A 24,342-nucleotide genomic window follows, 5' to 3' on the forward strand; every position below is an offset into this window, starting at 1 on the left:
ATGTTAAAAGATCCCCAGGTGATGATGATTTGTGATACTAAGAAGGACATGCAGCACTAGTAAAATTCTATTATATTACTAATACTATATCTATTGTGGTCATGGTGTTTGCTGGGTAGGGGGGTTTCCAGGCGACTGGAACCCCCCCCCTGCGTTTGCCTATGGCGCTGTGTTCTCATTAAAGCTTTTAGTTCACCTGGTACTTGTGTGCATTCAGCATTAGATACACACAAAGGTAAATTTTCCCGTAGAACGTGACAGTCAGCGTGTTTATAATAGCAGCCAGCTATTGAGAGTCAGACAGACTCTCATATGCTGCTGCGTCATCCGCGGAGGGAGCCGGCTGGAGCTCACTAATGAGCTCCGTGTTCCGGCTCCCCCCACAACATGTAATGGGAGAGTCATCATATGCATTGACATCTCTCCCATGCAGGAGAAGAGCAGCCAGGACTCAGGGCAGAAAACGGTGGTCGCGTCAGGAGCGGGGATCAGGTAAGTTGAATTTTTTTTTGTTCTGTGTGTGTGTGTAATCCTGGCGGGGGGGCAGTCATTGAAATAGGGGGTTGCAGCTACTGGGGACACTTTATGGGGGGGTGCCTGTTACTGGGGGGCACTGTACAGGAGTGGCCACTACTGGGTTCAATTTATGGGGGTGGCCACTACTGGGAGCACTGTATAGGTGTGGCCTCTACTGGGGCAATTTATGGGGGTGGCCACTACTGGGAGCACTGTATACAGGTGGCCACTACTGGGGGGCAATTTATGGGGGTGGACACTACTGGGAGCACTGTATAGGGGTGGCCAGTACTGGGGGCAATTTAGGGGGTGGGTGGCCACTACTGGGGGCACTGTAAAGGGGTCGCCAATACTGGGGGCAATTTAGGGGGGTGGCCACTACTGGGGACACTATATAGAGGGGACTACTACTGGGGTCTACTACTGGGGGGCACTACTACTGGGGGCACTGTATAGGGGGGCTACTACTGGGTGCACTGTATAGGGGGTGCTATTACTGGGGGCAATGCAGCATAGGGGGGATTATTACTGGGGGATTACTATTGGGGCACTGCATAGGGGGGGTGGGGGGCGCCTGTCCATTACATTGCCAGGGGCGCTTGGATTACTAGATACACCCCTGCCAGTGTTTTCCATGTAAAGCACTTTACTGATTTGTTTACATTTCTATTGTAAGTTACATGCTTTTTTTCAGAGTTTAACTGTTTATTAGCCTGCTTAAAACCCAAATCACTTTACACTACCCTGTGTGTGCTCATTAAAGCTTTCAGTTCACCTGGTACTTGCGTGCATCCAGCATTAGACACACACACAGGTATATTTCCCCATAAAATGTGACAGTCAGCTTATTAACTTCTCTCCTAATGAAATAAACAAAAAAAAATTCACTACTTTTTCATGTGCAGCACTTCATTGATTCATGGATATTACTAGTCTTAGTTACCTGCTATCTCCCAGTGTTTCTCATATGCAGCACTTCATTGGTTAAAGGACATTACTAGTCTTAAGCCCATAATCAATTTGAGACGAAATGTTGGAATCGGAAATAATTTATTGCCGATGATGTAATTTTTGCCTATTTGAAATATCCCCATAATCAATTACATTGACTTTTCGCCTGTGTGAAAAATCAATGTAAAAAACTGGGAAAATTTTTCGCCTGCCTCAGGCAGGCGAAAAAAAGTGCAGAATTGGGGTTTAGGGTTGCAGGGCAAAAAAAAAATAACCTGCACCCCTGGGAGTGTCATTTAAGAAAAACAGCATCAAAAAAAGTTTAAAAATAATAGGGACACCCCAAAAAAATGTAAGTTTACAATTTACAAATACCTATAGCAGGTGATAAAAAGTGCAGATTTGAGGTTTAGGGGTGCAGGCTTAAAAAAAATAGCCTGCACCCTTGGGAATGCCCTCTTAAAACAAAATGTGCAAAAAAAAATGTAAAAAAAAAAAAATCGGGACAAACAAAACATTTTTTCAAAATTTTGGATTGAGCAAAAAAACATAGGGAAACAAAATGCCAAACTAATGAAATTAATTTTGGTGGGTCCCCAAGTATGTGGCAGATGTTTTTTTCATTGCACAGAGTAGCAGATGTATTTTTGCAGTATTTTTAAAATTAACTTTAGGGACTTAAAAATATGCTTATCCCCAATTTCGTGTACCCCAAATTTGATGGGAACACTTTTAAAAATGAAAAAAAAAAACCTAAGTGCTCTTCTGCATCACTTCTTCAATGTCGGGAAAAAAACACCTGCAGCAGCTATTTAAAAAGCAGACTTTCTTCTGCAGGAAAAATGGGGAACCCATAGTGATACCCGAGGTCTGGACATCTTTATGGGGGTCCTACAATTATTTCCCAAAAATTCCTGTATTTTTTTGCCAATCCAAGTTTTGCCTGTTCCCGATTTTGCCTACTTTGGAATTGAATATGTTAAATATCGGGCATGTACGCAATACTTAGTTACCTGCTTTTTCCTAGTGTTTCCCATGTGCAGCACTTGATTGATTAATGGACATTGCTAGTCTTAGTTACCTGCTATTTCCCAGTGTTTCCCATGTGCAGCACTTGATTGATTAATGGACATTGCTAGTCTTAGTTACCTGCTATTTCCCAGTGTTTCCCATGTGCAGCACTTCACTGATTCATTTTCTGGTGCTTTCCATGTACAGCAGTTCACTAATTCATGGACATTACTAGTCTTAGTTATCTGCTTTTAACCAGTGTTTACCATGTGCAGCACTTCATTTATTCTTAGACATTACTACATTTAGTTACCTGCTATTTCCCAGTATTTACAATGGGCAGTACTTTAATGATTTATGGACATTACTAGTCTTAATATCCTGCGATTTCCCAGTGTTTCCCATGTGCAGCATTTCATCATAACCGGTCTCTTTTACCTGCTATTTTCCGGTGTTTTTCATGTACAGCACTTCACTAATTAATGGAAATTACTATTCTTAGTTACCTGCTGTTTCTCAGTGTTTACCGTGTGCAGCACTTCATTGATTCATGGACATTACTAGTCTCAGCTACCTGCTATTACCCAATGTTTCCCATGTGCAGCACTTCATTGATTCTTGGACAGTACTCGTGAGAGTTAACTGCTTTTTTCCAGTGTTTCCAATGTGCAGCACTTCATTGATTCATGGAAATTACTAGTTTTAATTACCTTCTATTTTCCTTTGTTTTCCATGTGCACAGATTCATTGATTCATGGACATTATACATCTTAGTAACCTGCTATTTCTCAGTGTTTCCCATGTGCAGCACTTCATTAATTCATGGAATTTATTACTAGTCTTAATTACCTGCTGCTTCCCAAGGTTTATCATGGATTCTTGGACGTTACTAGTCTTAGTTACCTGCTATTTCCCAATGTTTCTCATGTGCAGTACTTCATTTGTTTATGGACATTACTAGAGTTAGTTTCCTGCTATTTCCCAGTGTTTTCCCTGTGCAGCACTTCATTGATTTATGGACAATACTAGTCTTATTTACGTGCAATTTCTTAGTGTTTCCCATGTGCAGCACTTCATTAATTCATGGACATTACTAGTCTTAGTTACCTGCTATTTCCCAAGGTTTGCTATGTGCAACACTTTATTGATTCATGGACATTTCAAGTCTTCGTTACCTGCTTTTTCCCACTGTTTCCAATGTGCAGCATTTCATTGATTCATGGACATTACTAGTCTTAGTTTCCTGCTATTTCCCAGTGTTATCCATGTGCGCACTTCAATGATTCATGGACCTTACTAGTTTTAGTTACCTGTTATTTCCCTGTATTTTCCATGTACAGCACTAATCTGATTCATGGACATTATTACTAGTCTTAATTACCTGCTATTTCCCAGTGTTTACCATGTGCAGCACTTCACTGATTCATGAATATTACTAGTCCTAGTTATCTGCGCTTTCCCTGTATTTTCCAAGTACAGCACTTCAATGATTCATGGGCAGTACTAGTCTAAGTTAACTGCTATTTCCCAGTGTTTCCCATTTGCAGAACTTCATGGATTCATGGACATTACTAGTTTTAGACACCTGCTATTTCCCAGTGTTTCCCATGTGCAGCATTTCATTGATTCATGAAAATTACTAATCTTAGTAACCTCCTATTTCCCAATGTTTCTTATGTGAAGAACTTCATTGATTCAGGGACATTTCTAGAGTCAGTAACCTGCTATTTCCCAGCATTTTCAATTTGCACTTCATTGATTCATTCTATTACCCAAAGTTTGCAATGTGCAACAATTTATTGATTCATGGACATTACTAGTCTTAATTACCTGTTATTTCCAAATGTTTCCCATGTGCAGCTCTTCATTCATTCTTGAACATTACTAGTCTTAGTTATTTGCTATTTCCCAATGTTTCCAATGTGCAGCACTTCATTGATTCAGAGACATATCTAGTTATATTTACCTCCTATTTCCAGTGTTTTTCATGTACAGTACTTCACGAATTCATGGATATTATTAGTCTTAGTTACCTGCTTTTTCCCAGTGTTTTCCATTTGCAGCATTTCATTTTTTTATTGACATTACTAGCTTTATTTACCTGCTATTTCCCAGTTTTTCCAATGTGCTTCATTTTGTTGATTAATGGACATTACTAGCTTTAGTTCCCTGCTATTTCTCAGTGTTTCCAAAGTGCAGCACTTGATTGATTCATGGTTCTTACTAGTTTTAATTACCTGGTATTTCCCTTTATTTTCCATGTGCAGTACTTCATTGATTCATTGACTTTACTCAACCTGCTTTTTTCCATTATATCCCATGTCCAGCACTTCTTTGATTCATGGACATTACTAGTCTTAGTTACATGCTATTTCCCGGTGTTTTCCATTTGCAGCATGTCATAGATTCATGGACATTACTTTTCTTAGTTACCTGCTATTTCCCAGTGTTTCCCATGTGCAGCACTTGATTGATTTATGTACATTGCTAGTCTTAGTTACCTGCAGTATTTTCCAATGTTTCCAATGTGCAGAACTTCATGGATTCATGGACAATACTAGTCTTAGACACCTGCTATTTCCCAGTGTTTCCCATGTGCAGCACTTCATTGACTCATGGACATTACTAGTCTTTGTTACCTGCTATTTCCAGTTTTTCCCAAGTGCAGCACTTCATTGATTCATGGACATTATTAGTCTTAGTTACCTGCTATTTCCCAAGGTTTGCCATGTGCAACACTTTATTGATTCATGGACATTACAGGTCTTCGTTAACTGCTTTTTCCCAGTGTTTCCAATGTGCAGCACTTCGTTGATTCATGCACATTACTAGTCTTAGTTACCTGCTATTTCCCAGTGTTTTCTATTTGCAGCACTTCATTGATTCATGGACATCACTATTCTTAATTACCAGCTCTTTCCCAGTGTTTCCCATGTGCAGCACTTCATTGATTCATGGATATAACTAGCTTAAGTTACATGCTATTACCCAGTATTTCTAATGTGATGCACGTCATTGATTTTTGGACATTACTAGAGTGAGTTACCTGCTATTTCCCAATGTTTTCCATGTGCAGCACTTCATTGATTCTTGGACATTACTAGTTTTAGAGGGGTATTCAATATGAAACGTTAACTTCCCTGTCGAAGTTAACGGTTCATATCGCAGTTTTTACCTGCGTTAAAGTATCGGGCGCGCTCCCGCTTATCCCCGTATTCAATATAAAATGAACAAAAACGGGAAACTCTGAAGTTGGATTTGCGTAAAGTTATGCATTTTTCCTTAAAAAAAGTTGTAAAAACATGGGGGATCACTATGGGTACCCCCGTTTTAGCCTTTAATTGAAAGTCAGGGATTTAAATAGCCGCAGCAGGTGTTTTTTTCCCGACATTGAAGAAATGTTGCAGAAGAGCACTTAGGTTTTTTTTTTCATTTTTTTAAGTGGTCCCATAAAATTTGGGGTACATGAAAATGGGTACTAGCATATTTTCCCTAAAGTAATTTTTTTTAAATTCTGCATTTGTGCACCTGCCGCTATAATTCTATTCTTCAAAACACCTGCCGCATACTTGCAGAATAGCCCTGAACCTATTTCCCTATTTTTATACAATTTTTTCCCCATTTTTATTTTTTTCATCCCAATTTTTAAAATGATTTTTTGGGGTGTCCCTATTTTTTTTTTTTTACTTTTTTTGACACAGTTCTTTTTTAAATGTCATTCCCAGGGGTGCAGGCTATTTTTTTTTAAGCCTGCACCCCTAAACACCAATTCTGCACTTATTTCGAAACCTTTTCAATGGTGAAAAATTATCCCCGTTTTTTATCAAAGACTTTTCAAAACTGCGATAAGTCTTTGAAATTGAATACGGTGTAAATGTAAAACCTGCGATAATGACATCATACCTCCGATATTAACGGAAAAACAATGTTTTCGCTTCCATATTGAATACCCCTATTAGTGTCCTGGTGGTTTCCCTTTGTTTTCCATGTGCAGCACTTCATCGATTCATGAAAATTACTCATCTTAGTAAACTGCTATTTCCCATTGTTTTCCATGTGCAGCATGTCATTCATTTATGGACATTACTAGTCTTAGTTTCCTGCTATTTCCTAGTGTTTCCCATGTGCAGCACTTCATTGATTCATGGACATTACAAGTCTTAGTTTCCTGCTATTTCCCAGTGTTTCCAAGTGAAGCACTTCATTTAATCATGGACATTACTAGGTAAAGGCACCTGCTGTTTCCCAGTGTTTTCCATGTGCAGCACTTCATTGATTCATGTACATTACTCATCTTAGTTACCTGCTATTTCCCAATGGTTGCCATGTGCAGCACTTCATAGATTCATTGACATTATTACTAGTTTTAATTACCTGCTATTTCCCATGGTTTCACATGTGCAGCACTACATTGATTCATGGACATTACTTATGTGAGTTACCTGCTATTTCCCAGTGTTTACCATTTGAAGTACTTCATTTATTCATGGACATTTCTAGTTTTAGTTCCCTGCTATTTCCCAGTGTTTTCCATTTGCAGCACTGCATTGATTCATGCACATTACTAGTCTTAGTTACCTGCTCTTTCCCAGTGTTTCCCATGTGCAGCACTTCATTGATTTATAGACATTACTAGAGTGAGTTACCTGCTATTTCCAGGGTTTTGCATGTTCACCACTTCATTGATGCATTGACAATACACGTTTTAGTTACCTTCTTTTTCCCAATGTTTTCCATGTGCAGCATTTCATTGATTTATGGACATTATTAGTCTTAGTTAACTGCTATTTCCCAGTATTTTCCATGTGCAGCACTTCATTGAGTCATGGGCATTACTAGTTTTAGTTACCTGCTATTTCCCAGTGCATCCCATGTGCAGCACTTCATTAAGTCATGGACATTACTAGTTGTAGTTACCTGCTATTTCCCAGTGTTTCCCATGTGCAGCACTTCATTGATTCATGGACAATACTAGTCTTAGTTACCTGCTTTTTCCCAGTGTTTTCCATTTACAGTACTTCATTGTGTCATGGCTATTACTAATGTTAGTTAACTGCTATTTCCCAGTGTTTTCCATTTGCAGCACTTCATTGAGTCAAGGACATTACTAGTTTTAGTTACCTGCTATTTCCCAGTGTTTGCCATGTGGAACACTTTAATGATTCATGGACATTACTAGTGTGAGTTACCTGCTATTTCCCAGTGTTTACCATTTTTATCACTTCACTGATTTATTGATATTACTAGTGTGAGTTATATGCTATTTCCCAATGTTTACCTGTTTTTAGCCTGCTTAAAACCCACTTCACCTTGTAGTACCCGGTCGGTGCTTAATAAAGCTTTCAGATCACCTGTTATTTGTGTTCTTCGATCATTAGACCCTCACACACAGTTAAATTTTCCCGTAAAAAGTGACAGTCAGCCATTTACTTCTCTCTTCATGAAACATACAAATAAATGTCACTACTTATTATATTAGATTGTTTAAAACATGATACATGTTTAGCTGTTATCTATTATAATTTTTGTAAACAATTTTTTTGATTCTGAGTTGAACGTACGTCTGTGTGCGGATCATATCTTGGATGTTTTCAGTCTGTGGGTGCTCTAGAAGTGAGTGCACCCCATGATTGATCTGCATCAGGCCCTTTATTTGGAACTAAATAGGCTGTTTTACAGAAAACTTTTTACAAAATCACAAGTAAAGTTTTGGATAAAGAAACTAAGTGATTTAGAAAGTTATTTGGCACATCATTTATTTTAAATTAATATTTTATTTATTTAGATATTCCAAACATTTAATCATTGTTTTTTCTTGTTCATTGAAGATAGGATTACAGCTAAAAAGCTAGTCACTAGAGAATATAATTAGAAAATAATTAGTAATAACATAGAGGCTATAACAAATAATATATTATTTCCTTTATCAATTTGTTTTTAGTTATATAAAATTCACATTTCCATGGTTAATACTTTAAGGCTTTACCTCATTTGTACCAGTCTCCAAGTCGTGCAATAGTCTTATGTTTAGGAGCTTCTTTTATTGCTCTGCATACTCTACAGTAAGAAGTCTGCCAACCAGTACCTAAAACAGGATGAAGTCTTGACCTCCAGCGGAAATATTGCTGGTAGGCTTTGTCATCATTGTCTAACTTTAAGATATATGTAGCCAGTTCCTGGGCAGTGGAGAAGTCCTCTACATGAATAAACGAGTCATTGGGAATGTAGCGTTCATAGTTTTCACGAGAGGGGCCCATAACAACTGGTACATTACCACATGTGAGGGCATTACTCCACAGTTTCTCTGTAATGTAGTCTTCATGAATTGAGTTCTCAAACGCCAGATAAAATTTGTACTTAGAAAGTGTTTGTTCTTGTTCACTTCTTGGTAGAGGTTTATGCTGTCTTCCATATATGTCCACAGATAAAAAATTCTTAAGCTGCTGATAATAGCGCACCCTCCTAGAGTTTGGGTTCCAGTTACTGACAGCCCAGGCCACCAGCTTAGTCTTTGTAGGGATAGTGAAGTTCACTTCTTCTTTATTCTCCTCCAACCAGCCATAAGGTGAGAAAATATCAGAGTCAGCCCTGTAGGACATGGTTAGATTGATGAGATTGTCCATAAAGTGTAAGTTTGGGCTATGAGTTGGAGACTCCAAGTTATACCATACCCAGTACTGATTTGGTGGTCTTGGCATTTGGGGAAGTTGTTTTTGAGAGTAGCAAGAGTCCCTGTGATGGATTACAACCGCATCAGCAGAAGAAAACAATGTTCTGTTATTTGTATAGATGCATCCACTAATATTAAGGAATGATGGACATTCATTAAGTGGAAATTTTTGACCAAATGGCCAAGTCCATAACATGATTATTCGAGTAGGTTCCAGCATAGTTTCCACATATTCAACGCCATCAATTATTGCTGAGCGACCTAAATTGTTATAGAGTGTAAACAAAATGGCTGATAGGCACAACTGTGCAATACATATCATAAAAGACTTTTGCATAGACAATTTTTTCCCTAAAACCTCCATTTAATTAAGAAGAAGCACTGGAACAGTATTGTCAATTACTGGATCCTTGTCACAATTTTCTTCACTGTTGGAAAAACAAATATAGAGAACATATATTTAATAATGAAATTGCAATACAATTAGTGCCTGCATAAAAAATGTGCTCTTATTTTGAAGACATTTCATTAATGAATATTATAAGATGGTTTTTATGACCCCATGGTAAGGGTCATATTCAATTAACCACTAAAAGTCGGCAAAGTTTCACCTCCCAGACTTTCCGCCTACATCGTGGGATTTTGGAGAAAACAGTTTTCTTGCTCGCCGCCGCTTTTCACCCTATTCAATTCCAAAGGACGCGAAAACGGGACACGATGAAACTCAAATAAGTAAAAAGTGTTGTCAGATTTGGGGAAATCAGCCTGACACCCCCCAAAAGATGCACTGACATGGGGTTTCACTATGGATACCCCCGAATAGCCCTGCTGAAGGTATTTGGGTACTTAAATTATCTCAATAGCTGCTATTTAGCATCTTTGCACAAGTGGTGAAGAATAGCATTTTGCATTATTTTTGGGTGAAAATAAGTAGCCCCAGCAAAATTGGAGTACATCAAAATTGGTGTTAGCATATTTTTAAGTTGATAAAATGAAGTTTTATAAAATTAAAAAATCCACCTTTCGCAAGCACATGCAATAAATATAACACCTGGGGAATACTTGGGGACCCCCCTGGAGTCTACTTCGCTAGTTTTTAATTTTGTCCACCAACTTTGGTTGTTATCACGCCCAAGTACTTTTTTGAGGTGTTCTAAAGTATTTTTTTTTTCATTTTTTATGCAGTTTACCTTTGGGGGACTGTCCCAAGGTTGCAGGGGGCTTTTCAGAAGTGTGCACCCCAAAAAATGCAATTCGACCCCTATTCATAGGCAAATCTTTTTCACCAGGTTCTTACCAATGATTTTCTGCATAGCCAAAAAGTCATTGGAATTGAATACGGGGAACAGTTTTCGCCAGGCAAAATGACGTCACCGGCGAAAACTTTTCACTGAAAACGACTTATCGCGGCTAATTGAATATGCCCCTTAGAGGTAACATTTAGGTGTGCAGCTAAAACCAAAACTAGGTTGGTATTTACCAGATCTCCCTGCTAACTATTATTATAAAAAGAAAGGAGCCAATTCTGAGTTGGACGCAGCTACATCGGTGTCTGAGTCTATTGACGATCACCCGACTGTGGCTTTACGCAAATGGCACTACAAAGCCCTTCCATGCATTACATCCATGCGTATGAATGTGTAAAGACTGAAATGCCCACTTTCAGCTATTGAAGACGCCCTTTGGCAGGTGAAGTTTTTCCATCCTAGTATGGCCTTGTATGTGAGCAGTTGAACGTTTGTGTACATAACCACTTTCACCAACAAACCCACAACGCTCCCATAACATGCCTACAAGAATGAACACAGCTGTGTGTGCGCTGAGCCACCACGCAGGAATACCCACTACATTTTCATTACTATTCTGATCATGCAACTGAAATCACAACTGCGACTCTGTACAGACACATTCGGGGTGCATGCGCGGTACGCCTTTGGTGCAGTAGCAAAACATTGTTTTACTGTGTCCCAAAACGTTTAATGCAATTCATAAAGCATTGAGAAATTACTTTCACTTTATTAAATGCACTCAAATATCGTATTAAAAAATAACTTTTTTGAATCCATTTAAAAGACTTATGAACTATTCAAACCAACATATAAGAATAAAATATTTTTGTAAGGCTAAATCACTGGCTATACAAAAAGCAACAAAATATTATTAGTAATACTTCAATATAAGAAGTTCAAATACTTCAGTAATGTAACGGCGATCACAAACACACGAAATATAGCAGAAATCTGCGCTGATCTATACAAATTGTACAGTATACTGAGTCTGTAAATTGGTTCTTAGATACCTATATCCTAGGTCTCTGGATACAATTACTCAATCAGTAAGTATAGTGAATGTGGATTCCTTGTCCTGGCACACAGTACATACAAATATCACATTTTATTTGGTAGATGGTAACAAATGTGGTTATTCCATATATAAGGACCACACACTACAGGTATTGCGTTAACTAGATAATAAGTATTTATTCATACATTGAAATGAATGAAGAAAAATGACATCTGGAAATCCCATCTATATTGTGTGCTGATATAGCTGCTGTTCCCACTGCACAAGGTTTAAACAGGTAAATGCAATGGACAACCAAAATGGAGTGAACCATGTAATACCATTACAGAGGTTCAAAAACTTAAATTTATATAGTAGTATGTAGTTGCTCAGACCGTCACAGAAAATCTCACTAATCATGTAATGGTATACAATACGTAGAATCTTATTGGATATGATCTTAAGTAACTATAACCTGTGTTGTAAGGAAATTAAGTTATAAATATTACATCAGCAGCATATAACATATGTAGATTTCTTTATCTTTGACATAGAGTATATGTGCAGGTTTCACATTCTGGGGTCTATTTACTAAGCAGTGTTAGGAGACAGAGTGAAAAGTGATAAGGTGCCAGCCAATCTGGTCCCAACTGCCATGTCACAGGCTGTGTTTGAAAAATTACAGTTGGGAGCTGATTGGCTGGCACCTGATCACTTTTCACTCTGTCTCCTAACACTGCTTAGTAAATAGACCCCACTATCTGGTACCTGATGTACATGAGAATTTATCTCCTATTAGCATAGAGATTGCACATACCAGAGGTGTTACGGTGATAGGATAATAAATGTTCTGCATATATGAATAAGAGCAGAGGAGATAGATAGACACAGGACAGATCCCTCTCTGGCATACTCTGGTGCAGCTGCTTCTCCCTGTGTGCAAAGCATTAATACAGGGAGTGAGAGTACCTCACAGTCTGCTCTGGGATGTGAATAAGTGTAAGAGCATCTGACGAAGCTAACAGCGAAATGGCCGTCTGTTAGACAGGCACCTGCAGTGCACATGCAGGCTATCCTGTGAGAACGGCAACACAGCACACGTAGCTGAAGGACACCAGTATACTGAGACTGCATCCAGGCACTTGCGATCTGCAGTAATCCCTATATGGTAGCTGGTACACTTTCTTTCTCTTTTACAGTGAATTCTGTGTTTTCCAGGTAGTTGAGGTGGGTGTGGACCCTGAGATGTCTGCAGATATCAGAGTCCCCCCACCACCTTAGGATACACACACTTCATGTTACTGGACTACACTCTCCTGTCACCACTAGTTCTGCACCGCTCACAACCCACTAAGGCTTAATAGCATATGGAGAGGCAGCAGCTTGCATTACTGTGAAAAGGTGCACAGAATTTTTGCTCATTAAGGGCTCTATTTACTACAATCCGCATATTGAATGCGGATTGTAGTGTGATATTACCGAGTGAATTCGCATTGCGAATTCAGGCAATATCACAGGGATTTACTATAAATCCCTTGCAGGGACAGAGCTTGCGATAAAACTCTGTCCCTGCGGATCCCATCCGCACTCTAGTTGCGGTATTTTCGGAAAAAATACCGCGACTAAGAGTCCGCGCATACGCTGACCGACCACCGCTACTACCCCCACCGACGCTAAGCCCCGCCCCCCTTGTGCTAAGCCCTGCCCCGCAATTGCGGACCCCCGTGACCCCCCCCTCCCTTCATTACACTTACCTGCACCTCCTGGCCTCCGGTGATCTTCTCCGGGCTTCCCGATCAGGTGATCTCCCATACTGCACTGGGGCCCGATCACCTGATGACCGGGCCCCAGTGTACTATGGGAGACCAGCTGACCGGAGAGGAGCCTTCACCAGAGGCCCGATCACCGGTCCCTGGATTCAGGTAAGTAAAAAAAAAATGTTTAATTTTTTTTTTCTTTTTTTTACAGCAATCAGCTTGCGGTCTGCTTAGACCACACAGCTGATTACTGGTACCGGCTCCCGCCTCTGCTCTCCCCGTTAGAGCAGAGTGGGAGCCCAGTAACCGGGGGAGACCCTGGATAATGCCACCTCCAGGTGGCGTTATTATCACAGGGCTTCCCCCGGTATTTTTTTACAATTTATTTTTAGTAACTATGGTCGGATCACATTTCCCATTACAATTATGGGAAATGCGATCTGCTTTACTAAAAATAAGTGATACTGGGGGTTGGAGTAGAATTTTACTAATTCTACTCCAATTGCCCTGTAATAACTACAGGTGAAACTAAAATAATGTGAAAAGGGTGTGAAAACACTATTTTTCACTTTATTTTAGTAAAAATAATGTTAATAAATAGAGCCCAATGTGGTTTTTTTTTGCTTCTCCTAATATTGTTACCCAAATCAGGATAACATATACAAAAATAGGAACTTCAATTATATCAAACACAAATACAAGAAAGATAGGAACATGGCCGGAGTATATCATTATCTTACATTTTCTACTACATACTTTCAGTTATACCACTTGAAACCTCACCCATTAATGATCTCATTTTGTATCATTGGGTCAGTTGGAAATACTTACATATCTGTCTTTTCAAATCCGCTGTTAGTGAATCTATATATCCTTACCCATATTGAAAATAATTTTTGTTTCCTTTTCCTTATGTATCATGGTTTCCAACTAATACATGCAAAAAATGCTAATTAATTATATTAATTATATTTCCACCGGTCAATAGTAGTTACCAACCTGATATCTCAATTACTGTTGACAACTGGACAATCAACCCCAACCCCAACCCCATAAGCTCTCTGCCTAGGTGTCATCTTTGACTCTGAACTGTCTTTTCTTCCCCACATTCAATCTGTCTCTAAACCCTTTTACATACATCTAAAAAAAATTCGACCATAACTGTCAAAACCGGATAATTGGCGAAGACAGAATCTGTTTGCAATTGGAATCTGCGCAATGCTGTCTTGTAAAGGGCCAAGACTCCATCTTAGAAATAAAATCTCACAGCACTATTTTGTAAACAAAAGGTACATAGTCAGCCTTCCTCAAACACAGGCAGACAGTGTTTAACAAAAACACTAACTTATTAGCATTTGGAACCCTATACAAAGCCCATCTTCAACCCAAAACAGGCAGACTAAACAGGGAGGCTCTGACAGCACAGCTGGAAGCCTCCTTCCTGTATGAGAATTAAATTCACTGTATAAACACATTTTGCAATTGCAGTTTAAAAACATCAGAAAAATACATGTGTGCTTGTGTGTGTATATATATATATATATATATATATATATAAAAAAAAAAATATATATATATATATATATATATGTGTGTGTACATGTGGCCCATCATGCGTGGACTTTATAATATCACACAGACTTATATTTGAAAAGTAGCAAAATTCCCTGCAACTCATACACACAATGTTAAACAGAATACAGTCAGTTTTTTAGTGATCCTTCCCAAAATCATACTGGCATGGCCACACACACACACATAGATGCCCTTCCAGCTTAGTGCTGCTCGCTGAGTGCCCCACCGACCCTCAGACGCACAACGCAATTCAGTGGTGTTTTCCCCGCATACATACATTTAAAAGCAATGGTCCCGTAACGCAAAAAGGATAATTTAAACGCAATGTCAGTATATAAAGAAATGAATGTTTTCTGTAACTATGGCTTAGTAAATGACAATTGGACTGTGTGTGGAGCCGTACTGATCTACTCTGTTTCCACAGCATTCCGGTGACATCAATATGAAGATCAGAACATGCGGCTATGAAATATGAATGTTAGAGAGAATATCTATTTGAAATGTTGTTTTCCATAGCAGCTTAGATTTGCATGTGGGGGATACAAAAGGAGGTTGGAGACCTTTTGTATCCATTTGAAATTGTCCAATAAATGCCCTGCAACAGATTTCTAATCTTTACCAAAAGACAATAACATAGTGTAGGCCTGTTTACATTTTTGTCCAAAGGACTGGTTATTCCAGTCTAATCAATAGAGCTAGCTAACTGGAGTAGAACCTAATTAACAGTAGTTTCAGGTAATCAAAAGGATTCTCCCTTTCTGATGACCTCACAGGTAAAAGGGGGCGGGAACATAGCATGCACATCCTAAGAACACACAGCTTAGCAGAGACACTTGCAGATTTTGGAAGGAAGAGAGAGGTTCGCTCCCTCACAAGACAACGGAAAAATGGTTCTCAGTTGCTCTGGGTTATAGCTAAGTATAAAATGTGCAATATTTAGCCTATTTGGGTGTCTGTAGCTATGTTTGGTGTTAATCTGTTATTAGCTTAGCATGGTGTGTGGTTTGTAGTTTTCTAAGGATATTCATGAGTCTGTGTTAGCATACAGTGGATGATATGTTATCTAATCTGTACTCTTCATCTACACTGTAGGGTACAATAGTCTGTTATCAGCATGCAGGAAAGGGATTGATTATGGAGTTGTTGTAATATTTGTAAATGACTGATGCTGGTTGATTGAGATGCCATGTGTTCTGTGTTAGGGCCTTCCCATGTGTTCTGTGTTAGGGCCTTGCCATGTGTTCTGTGTTAGGGCCTTGCCATGTGTTCTGTGTTAGGGCCTTGCCATGTGTTCTGTGTTAGGGCCTTCCCATGTGTTCTGTGTTAGGGCCTTGCCATGTGCTTGAACGGTATCTCTGCTTGGGAGAGATGGGCTTGGTGTGTGCTGTATACTCATGAATGTGATCAAAGGGTGGTGTCAGTGTTGTATCGTGGAGGTTGAATTGATGGCAGCTTTGAATGGTCGTGGGTGGTTGCCGTGTGGTGTTGTGTGGGTCAGATGGGTATGTTGTCTGCGGTTTGTTGGAGATGGCTTGCCTCCATGTGGGGTGAACAAGGGAAATTGTGATTCTGCCCAGTTGTGGTGTTGTGTGGGTCAGATAGGTATATTGTCTTTGTTGTGGTTGTGGTCATTGATGGATGTATGATTTGCGGAGTTGCAGCTTGGTGCAGGGTGAAGTTTGCCTAGGGATCATGAGGCTTGCAAACAAAGGAAAAACATGTGCTTCGGCCCTTCCCCCTCCCCACGGTCTAGTGACTACTGGATGAGGTCTGTTGTAGGATGGTATTGTTGTATATTGGAATCAGCTTGTGTTGTACATGTTGGAATATTAAATGGTGCAGTGTTTGCCTGATGTGTTGGCATATGATATCCAGCGTGCATATTTAATTAACTATGGCATTATGGGAGATTTCAATGAGGTAGCTTCATAATGGAGTTTGTTTGTAGACCATGCGGTTTGGACAATAGGGCAGGAAGCATTCCCAACCCCTCCCCCTCACACACAAACACACACACACGCACACCATCACCAGCCATCTTGAACATGTGCTCTCAGCAGACATTGATATATCTCTCATTGTATTTTAATGTGTCTCTTTTTCTCTCTCTCTCTCTCTGTCTCTCTGTCTCATATTTCTCATTGTATTTTGATCTTTAATAACCGTTTCATGTATTTTAACTGTACCTTATGACCTAATGTTTGTACAATTTATTTGCGCTCATTATTAGATCATAGCGTTGTAACATCTGTACTTTTACCTGAATAATAATCTTTAGCGCTTTGGACCGCTATTCAACTGTCTCAGTATTTCATTAATGGTATAATCAAAATAGCGACATCTTGTGGTTTTAGAAGGTACAGGCAGGTTTTGTCTTAGAGGTTCTAGGCAGGTGAATCTTTGAGGTTTATAGGCAGGAATGTATTAAAAGGTTTATTTACGAATTCAACATATCTTACACAAGACAATGCAAAAACTCTAATACATGCACTCATTATTTCCCGCATTGACTATTGCAATAGTCTCCTAACTGGTCTTCCCAAAAACAGGCTCTCACCTCTACAATCCATAATGAATGCAGCTGTGAGGCTGATCTGTCTCGCCAAATGTTCAGTGTCTGCTGATCCATTGGCTGCCGGTCTTCTACCATATTCAATATAAAATAATTACACTCACACATAAAGCTATTAACCAAACCACACCAACATACATCTCTTCACTTATCTCAAAATATCTTCCAACCCGATATCTCCGCTCTGCACAAGACCTGCGTCTCTACTCCTTACGCATTACTTGTTCCCATGCAAGGTTACAGGACTTTTTTCGGGCTGCACCCACCCTGTGGCATGTCCTCCCATGCACAATAAGACTTTCCCACTAGTCTCCAAACATTCAAGCGTTCTCTGAAAACTCACCTCTTCAGACAAGCTTATCAGATTCCAGAACTGCCCACATAACCTTTATAGCTTCCCTATCTAACTCCCTTCATATATTTTACACATATCACATTTTCTCTCTCAACAATTTCACATACTCCTGACCCTAGGCCAGCTTTCCAGTGGGACTGGATCATACAGCTCACCAAGAACCTCTGCAATCGGGCTGGATCAAGTTGCAATTTGTAATACCTATCAACACTTAATTCCCTATAGATTGTAAGCATGCGAGCAGGGCCCTCTTACCTCTATGTCTGTCTTTTACAACCCAGTCTTGTTCTATTAATGTTAATGTCAAATTGTAAAGCGCAACTGAATATGCTGCGATATATAAGAAACTGTTAATAAATAAATAAATAAAACATAGTATAATTTAGCATAAAATATTTAAATATTCGGTAATGCTGTTTGTGTCCACAATTGTAATATACTTTTTCTGGCCACTGGCGATATAATCAATAAGAACTTTTTACTACTAACTGTTAATTTGTTAGGTGAACTGCCCATTCAGGTGAAAGTGGCAAGTAATTCAAAAGACATGTCATCGAAAATTGTCTAACCTGACCCCAAAAATAAGCTATGCAAGGACAATACCACATGCAGGACCTCATTCAGAGGCGGTCGCACGGAGCGATTGCTCATAGCGAGCGATGTTTTTTTTTTTTTTCTACTGTGCATGCATGTACATGGCAGTGCACGTGCGCAAGCCTGTCTGTCCGACCGCAATCCTCTTGCTCGTTAGTCACTACGAGGTCGTGGCTAAGATTGACATTTTGTGCCATTTGTGGGTGGTTACAGGGGTAGGTGCTTGTGAACGGGGGTTTGGTGGTGCGGATGCAGGTGTGGTTGACCTTAAAAAGGGCATTTTAAGGGTGTGCATATATTACTGAGCGAGTCATCACACACATCATCTTGTTGCAATAACGATGCTACTGCTCGTAGTGCTAAAGGTAGCCCAGGGTCTACCTTTAGCATTGCGAGTGCAGGCAATGGTTTCTGCCTCAACCGATGTTTGCAGGCAATTAACACTGGAACAGGTGTTAATCGTGCTGTCGTAGGTTGCCGCCTGCGACTGACTCTGAATTAGGCCGTAGAGATAGGAGGTGTGCTTTCATTGTTGTGGGTGTTTCTGCGCTTACGATGTGCATTGCGACTGAGCGCTCGTTTTGCATATTCTCGATCACTTTGGGTGCTACCGATCGCTCCCGAGCGATCGCCTCTGAATGAGGTCCACAGTGCATAAACGTTGCCCTTTCCATCCCACACTTTAGGCAAAATTCTCAGTCAGCCAAACCCATCAGGAACCTTCGATTCAAAGAGAAGTATCCTTTATGATACTGTATATATTATAAAGCCTCTTTTTATACATTGAAGATGACATAGTATGTGTAGAGTAATTAAGTGTATTTAATAATGAATCTAATGGTTTTTGAGGAAAAATCTGTATCCAAGATGGTATTCCCCTTGGGGATTTCATCCAATCCAAAAGAAAGAATTAAACCAATCCTCCAGTGACAATTTCTTAATCACTGTATTAGCATAATGCTGTGCCTGATATATTGCAAATATATGTATCTGTAAAATAGAATATTTTACTCTGTATAATCGCTTGTGTATCTAATAATGATTTTGTGGATATCTTTTTTCTGTTCTAATGGTAAAAACAAGGAAAAATAGCTTATCAACCCTCGATGTTTCCTAATACAATGCCATACTCTCCATGCAGTCATAAGAATAGGGTTTTGAAAAGAGATGTTAGAGATTTCAGACTTGTGACTATGCAAAAAGGATATAAAATTTTGATTAGGCAAAAAATATTGATCAATCTCTTTATCTGTACACGTATCTGTGTGATGTGTCCAATCACAAATAAATCTTAACGTTCCAGCATGGCTATAGGTTTTTAAGTCTGGGAAATTCACCCCTCCATTCTCTATATGTTGCTATAGTTTAATTAGGCTTGTCCTAGGTCTCTTATTTTGCCATATAAATTTTCGAAAAAGGTGGAATAGATTAACTTTTCATCCTTTGTCCATAACAAAATAGGTAACATTTGTAAAGGGTAAAGTATTTTGCGGGATGTCATTACCCAGGTATGATAATGTTAAGTGTTTCCAATTATCCAACTCACTCAGTGTTTCCCGAAGGACCACTGACATACTTACTTAATATACTGTATATCTTTAATATTTTTGGGTAACAGTATACCAAGATATTTTAAGGATTTTTTCACCCATGACATCTGTAATGTATGACTCCGTCTGGGACATATTTGGGGATCCAAAAGCATAGCTTGTGCTTTACTTCTGTTAATCACAAACTCCCAGAATTTACCATATTCCCCAAATTTTGATAGAATTGATCTTAATGTAAATTCTGGGGAGGAAATATATAGCAGCAAATCATCTGCAAATGCCTTTATTTTTATTTTCCCATTTGTATACCTTTTGAACACTTTCCACAATTGCAGAATCCTCAGCATAGGATCCAATGCTATATTAAACAACAATGGGGAGAGGGGACACTCCTGTCTTGTTCCCCTTGTCATAGACAGGGAAGACCCCCGCTCCCCATTTATTATTATATATGTATTTGGATTCTGAAACATATATCTAAAAAATCTAGAGAATATCTCCCCAAATTCTCTGATTTCAAATATCTGTAACAGATGATTCCATAACATGGTATTAAATTATTTCTCTAAGCTGAGAAGCATACCCGGATCAGGTTTTGGTCTGTGCGCCACCGACATAATTGCGGCTAATGCAGTACGGATCCCCTTCGAGGTATAAGAGTCTGGAGGCAATTTGCAATTACCTTTGACAATATATTAAAATATTGATTAAATAATATTATAGGTTGATATGACGCAACTAGTTCTGGATATTTCCCTGCCTTAGGCAACATTATTGTATGAGCCTCATTAAAATGAGGAAAAGGAATATTTTCCTTATGAATCGCTCTATACAGTGAGGTCAGAATAGGCACAATATGGGGTTTTAAGATTTCATAATATTCCCCTACATATCCATGTGGCCCTGGTGATTTATTATTTTGTAACTGGGCTATATATGTGGATATCTACATTACTTCAATATTTCTATTTAAGAATTCTCTCTGATTTGAAGATAATTTTGGCAAATTTGCCTCCTTTTATCACCTAGTTTGTAATAAGGAATCCACATTATTTGTCGAGTAGTTTTATATAATAAAAATGAAATTGCACCAAAATATCTGTTGTAGAATACACTTTATATTTCCCCTCAAATCTTTTATACCTGTAATATGTTGTATCGTTTTCTGTTTTCTAGTCATTTTGGCCAGTAATTTCTCTGCCTTATTTCTCCACCTGTAGTATCGATTTGTCACATAGGGCCTGATTCAGACCCATTCGCTAAGCCGCGGACGAACGCTATGGGCGACTGTCGCCCGTCTGCGCATGCGTATGCAGCAAAATACGCATGCATGAACCAGTCACTGCGATTGGGAATTGTGCACTTGTAGTACAAAGACTGAGCGCTACTTTGAGTGACAGAATGTGCCATTTGTGGGTGGTAACAGGGGAAGGTGCTTGTGAACTTGGGGGTGGTACTGCAAACGCAGGCATGTCTTGGCGTCAAAATGGAGTTTTATGGGTGTACATGATTAGCAAAGATGCGTCATTGAACACGTCACTTGGTTGTATTTCAGCCTGCAGTGATCACAGTGCTTGCGGTGGGGTAGGGTCTACCTCAAGCACTGCGTGCTGCTCCAATGGCTCTCGATGGTTCTGATTATTCATACACTTCCTGGAGATTACGTGTGTTAAGAAAGAAAAGTGGGCATCTTTAGACTGGCTTACGTTCGCTCTGCCATTGCTCTCTAAAACATAGAGGGTGTCCTTACACTAAACAGTGCGATCGCGGAATTTGCATACCCGGCCCCTTTTGGCTGGGAGAGAGCGCAGCTTAGCGTCCGGGTCTGAATCAACCCCATAGTCCGCCTTTGCTTGTACTTTTGTCAATAGGAAGACCCTCCATTAATTAGCCTATAAAACTCTCCTCAGTTGGATTTGTGATATATCTATGATACGCTTCTTTCATGTTTTTATCTATAGAGTCATACTTTATTTGGTACTCCCGTTTTCTTTGGGCTTGATAACCTATAATATGTCCTCTAATTACTACCTTCGATGTTGCCCAAAACAGGGCTGGATTATTTTCATGTTCTAAATTGTCCCTTGTAAATTCTTGCCATTTAGTGGTTAAGTACTGGCGAAAATGTTCAGTATGATTCATTATCGTTATCGATGGAAAATGCCAAAATTGTATGGATATAGGAGCATGGTCTGAAATGAGAACATCAAATATCTTTACTATAGATGTCTTTGCCAGTACTTGACCAGATAACAACAAATAATCAATCCTTTAGAAGGATCTATGCACATGTGAGTGGAAAGTGTATGTCCTATTACCCAGATTAAAAATACGCCAAACATCATGTAAACCGTGTATGTTCATCAATAGATATGTATACCCCCATCTACTAAATTAGTATGAGATTAATTAAATTTAGACCAATCCATTTTATAGTCAGCCACGCCATTGAAATCTTGAAGTCTCCTCCAACTATCAACTCATTATTCGTACGAGATATGTTTGAAAAATCCCAAATTGTTGCTGTTGAGTGCATATAGGTTTAAAAGGGTATAGGGCTCACCTCTAATAAGTACATCCAGTAAAATATATCTGCCATTTACATCTATCACGGTATTTATAATTGAATACTGCAAGCGTTTATTTAAAAGACTAGCTACCCCTCTTTTCTTTGTTACATATGGAGATGAGACACATTCCTGTATCCAGGAGTCATGTATTGTTATGATTTGGGCTTTAGCCCAGTGTGTCTCCAGTACAAATATAATATCTGGGGATAGTGACTTCAAGAGAGTGGCTACTCTACTCCACTTTATTGGGGAGTTTAAACCATGTACAGTACATTCCATGAAACTAATATCCATTTTACACCAGAGCTAAATCCCGGGTTATTGCAAGGTTAATCTGGGTAGCTCCTTGGTGTCTATTATTAATTTATTATAGGAGATTCTTTTATTGGAATCCCTAATGCTTGATTGAGATCTGTCTGGAGATAATAAATAAATTCTGGGCCTTTAACCCCCTGTGGTATCCCTATAAATCTCAAATTACTTCTATGGTTTCTGTTCTCTAGGTCATCAATTTTCTCTAAAAGTTTTTTAATCACACTTTAATGTGTATCTACTACAGATTGTATTGTCACTACTAATCCTCCATATCACTTACCCTTTGTTCTAATATTCCGATTCTCTTGGTATTAGATTCAAGCTGAGCTAAATTCCTGAAATTGTTACAATCAGCATTTCTTGGGCTGCTTCTGTCACAGAAGGGGCATTTAGGGAGGCCTGAAGTGTCCTCTCTGGGGGGGATGGACCATGTTGAGAGGGGAGGTAGGTATTGAGCCTATGCTACTACGTGGATTTGGGGGAGAGTTAGATTTAGCTTTTGGGTTTTTAAACCCTGCCAGCTTAGTTCTCCCCATATTCTTGACCGTTCGCTGTTCAAGATATTTCTGCATGCCCTATAACTTGAGGGAGCTAAAAAAGGGCTCACCCCTACTTATTCCAACCCTCTTGTTTTTTATCACATCCACATATACCAAATTAATTACCAAAACAAGCCTCCAGAATACAGTTAACACATGTTAGCACATATTTGCTAGTGGTTTATATATTCCAGTCACAATATTCGACCGATTACCACGCTTTAGTACTTCAAATCGCAAGTCCTTTTCTATTTGAAATATTACCCAACATAGAGCCGTATTCAATATGAGCCAAGCCGTGATACTTTTTTGCGGCCCGGACTTTCCACCTACTTCGCCTGTTCTGCAGGCGGAAAAGTGTCGCGGACATCCCTGTTTTACCCAGTTCTCAATATGGAAGTAAGCGAAAACGGGACCCGGCGAAACTGAAACAGGAGGAAAGTACTGTAAGTTTTGGGGAAATCAGCCTGACACCCCCCAAAAGATGCTCTGACATGGGGGTTAGCTATGGTACCCCCTTATTTGGCTTGCTGAAGGTATTTGGTGTTTTTAAACGGGCTCAATAGCTGCTAAATAGCATTTTTCTATACGTGAAGCAGAATAGTACTTAGGAGGTTTTTTTTCAAGAAAATAAGTTATCCAAGCAAATTTGGGGTACTTGAATATGGGGGTCAGCATATTTAAAAGTTGCTAAAGTGAAGTTGAAAAAATCATGAAAAATCCACCTGTCGCAAACACCTGCAATCAACACTTGTGGCATACTTGGGGACCCCCCAGAGTTAAGCTCGCTAGTTTTTAAGATTGTACTCCAACATATTTTTTTTTTGCCCCCTTTTTCAAAGTCATTTTTTTGGGTGTCCTTAAGAGTTTTTTAAAAAATTTTTACACAGATAACCTTTGGGGAACTGTCTGAAGGCTGCACTGGGGTTCCCGCAACATTGCACCCCAAAACCCCAATTCTGCACTTTTTTCCACCTCCCATTCATAGGCGAAACTTTTCCTCCTATTACATTGCATTGACTGTCTGTCTAGGTGGAAAGTCTTTCAAATTGAATATGGGGTAAAAGTCAAACAGGCGAAAATG

At 39.3% G+C, this 24,342-nt stretch overlaps 1 protein-coding gene across 1 annotated transcript in view; it reads right to left on the minus strand.

Annotated features, from left to right (window-relative positions):
- Positions 1-8,232: 8,232 nt before the first annotated feature.
- Positions 8,233-24,342, minus strand: part of LOC148525251 (4-galactosyl-N-acetylglucosaminide 3-alpha-L-fucosyltransferase FUT6-like) — a 98,106-nt gene continuing 81,996 nt past the window's right edge. Inside the window, exon 3 of the mRNA XM_088471056.1 lies at positions 8,233-9,576. Coding sequence (XP_088327182.1) covers positions 8,466-9,512 — 1,047 coding nt within the window. The 5' untranslated portion in view covers positions 9,513-9,576 and the 3' untranslated portion in view covers positions 8,233-8,465. The remainder of the gene's footprint in view (positions 9,577-24,342) is intronic.

The sequence above is a fragment of the Taudactylus pleione genome, unplaced genomic scaffold, assembly GCF_031769625.1.
Source record: "Taudactylus pleione unplaced genomic scaffold, aTauple2 ptg000109l, whole genome shotgun sequence".
Classification (NCBI taxonomy): domain Eukaryota; kingdom Metazoa; phylum Chordata; class Amphibia; order Anura; family Myobatrachidae; genus Taudactylus; species Taudactylus pleione.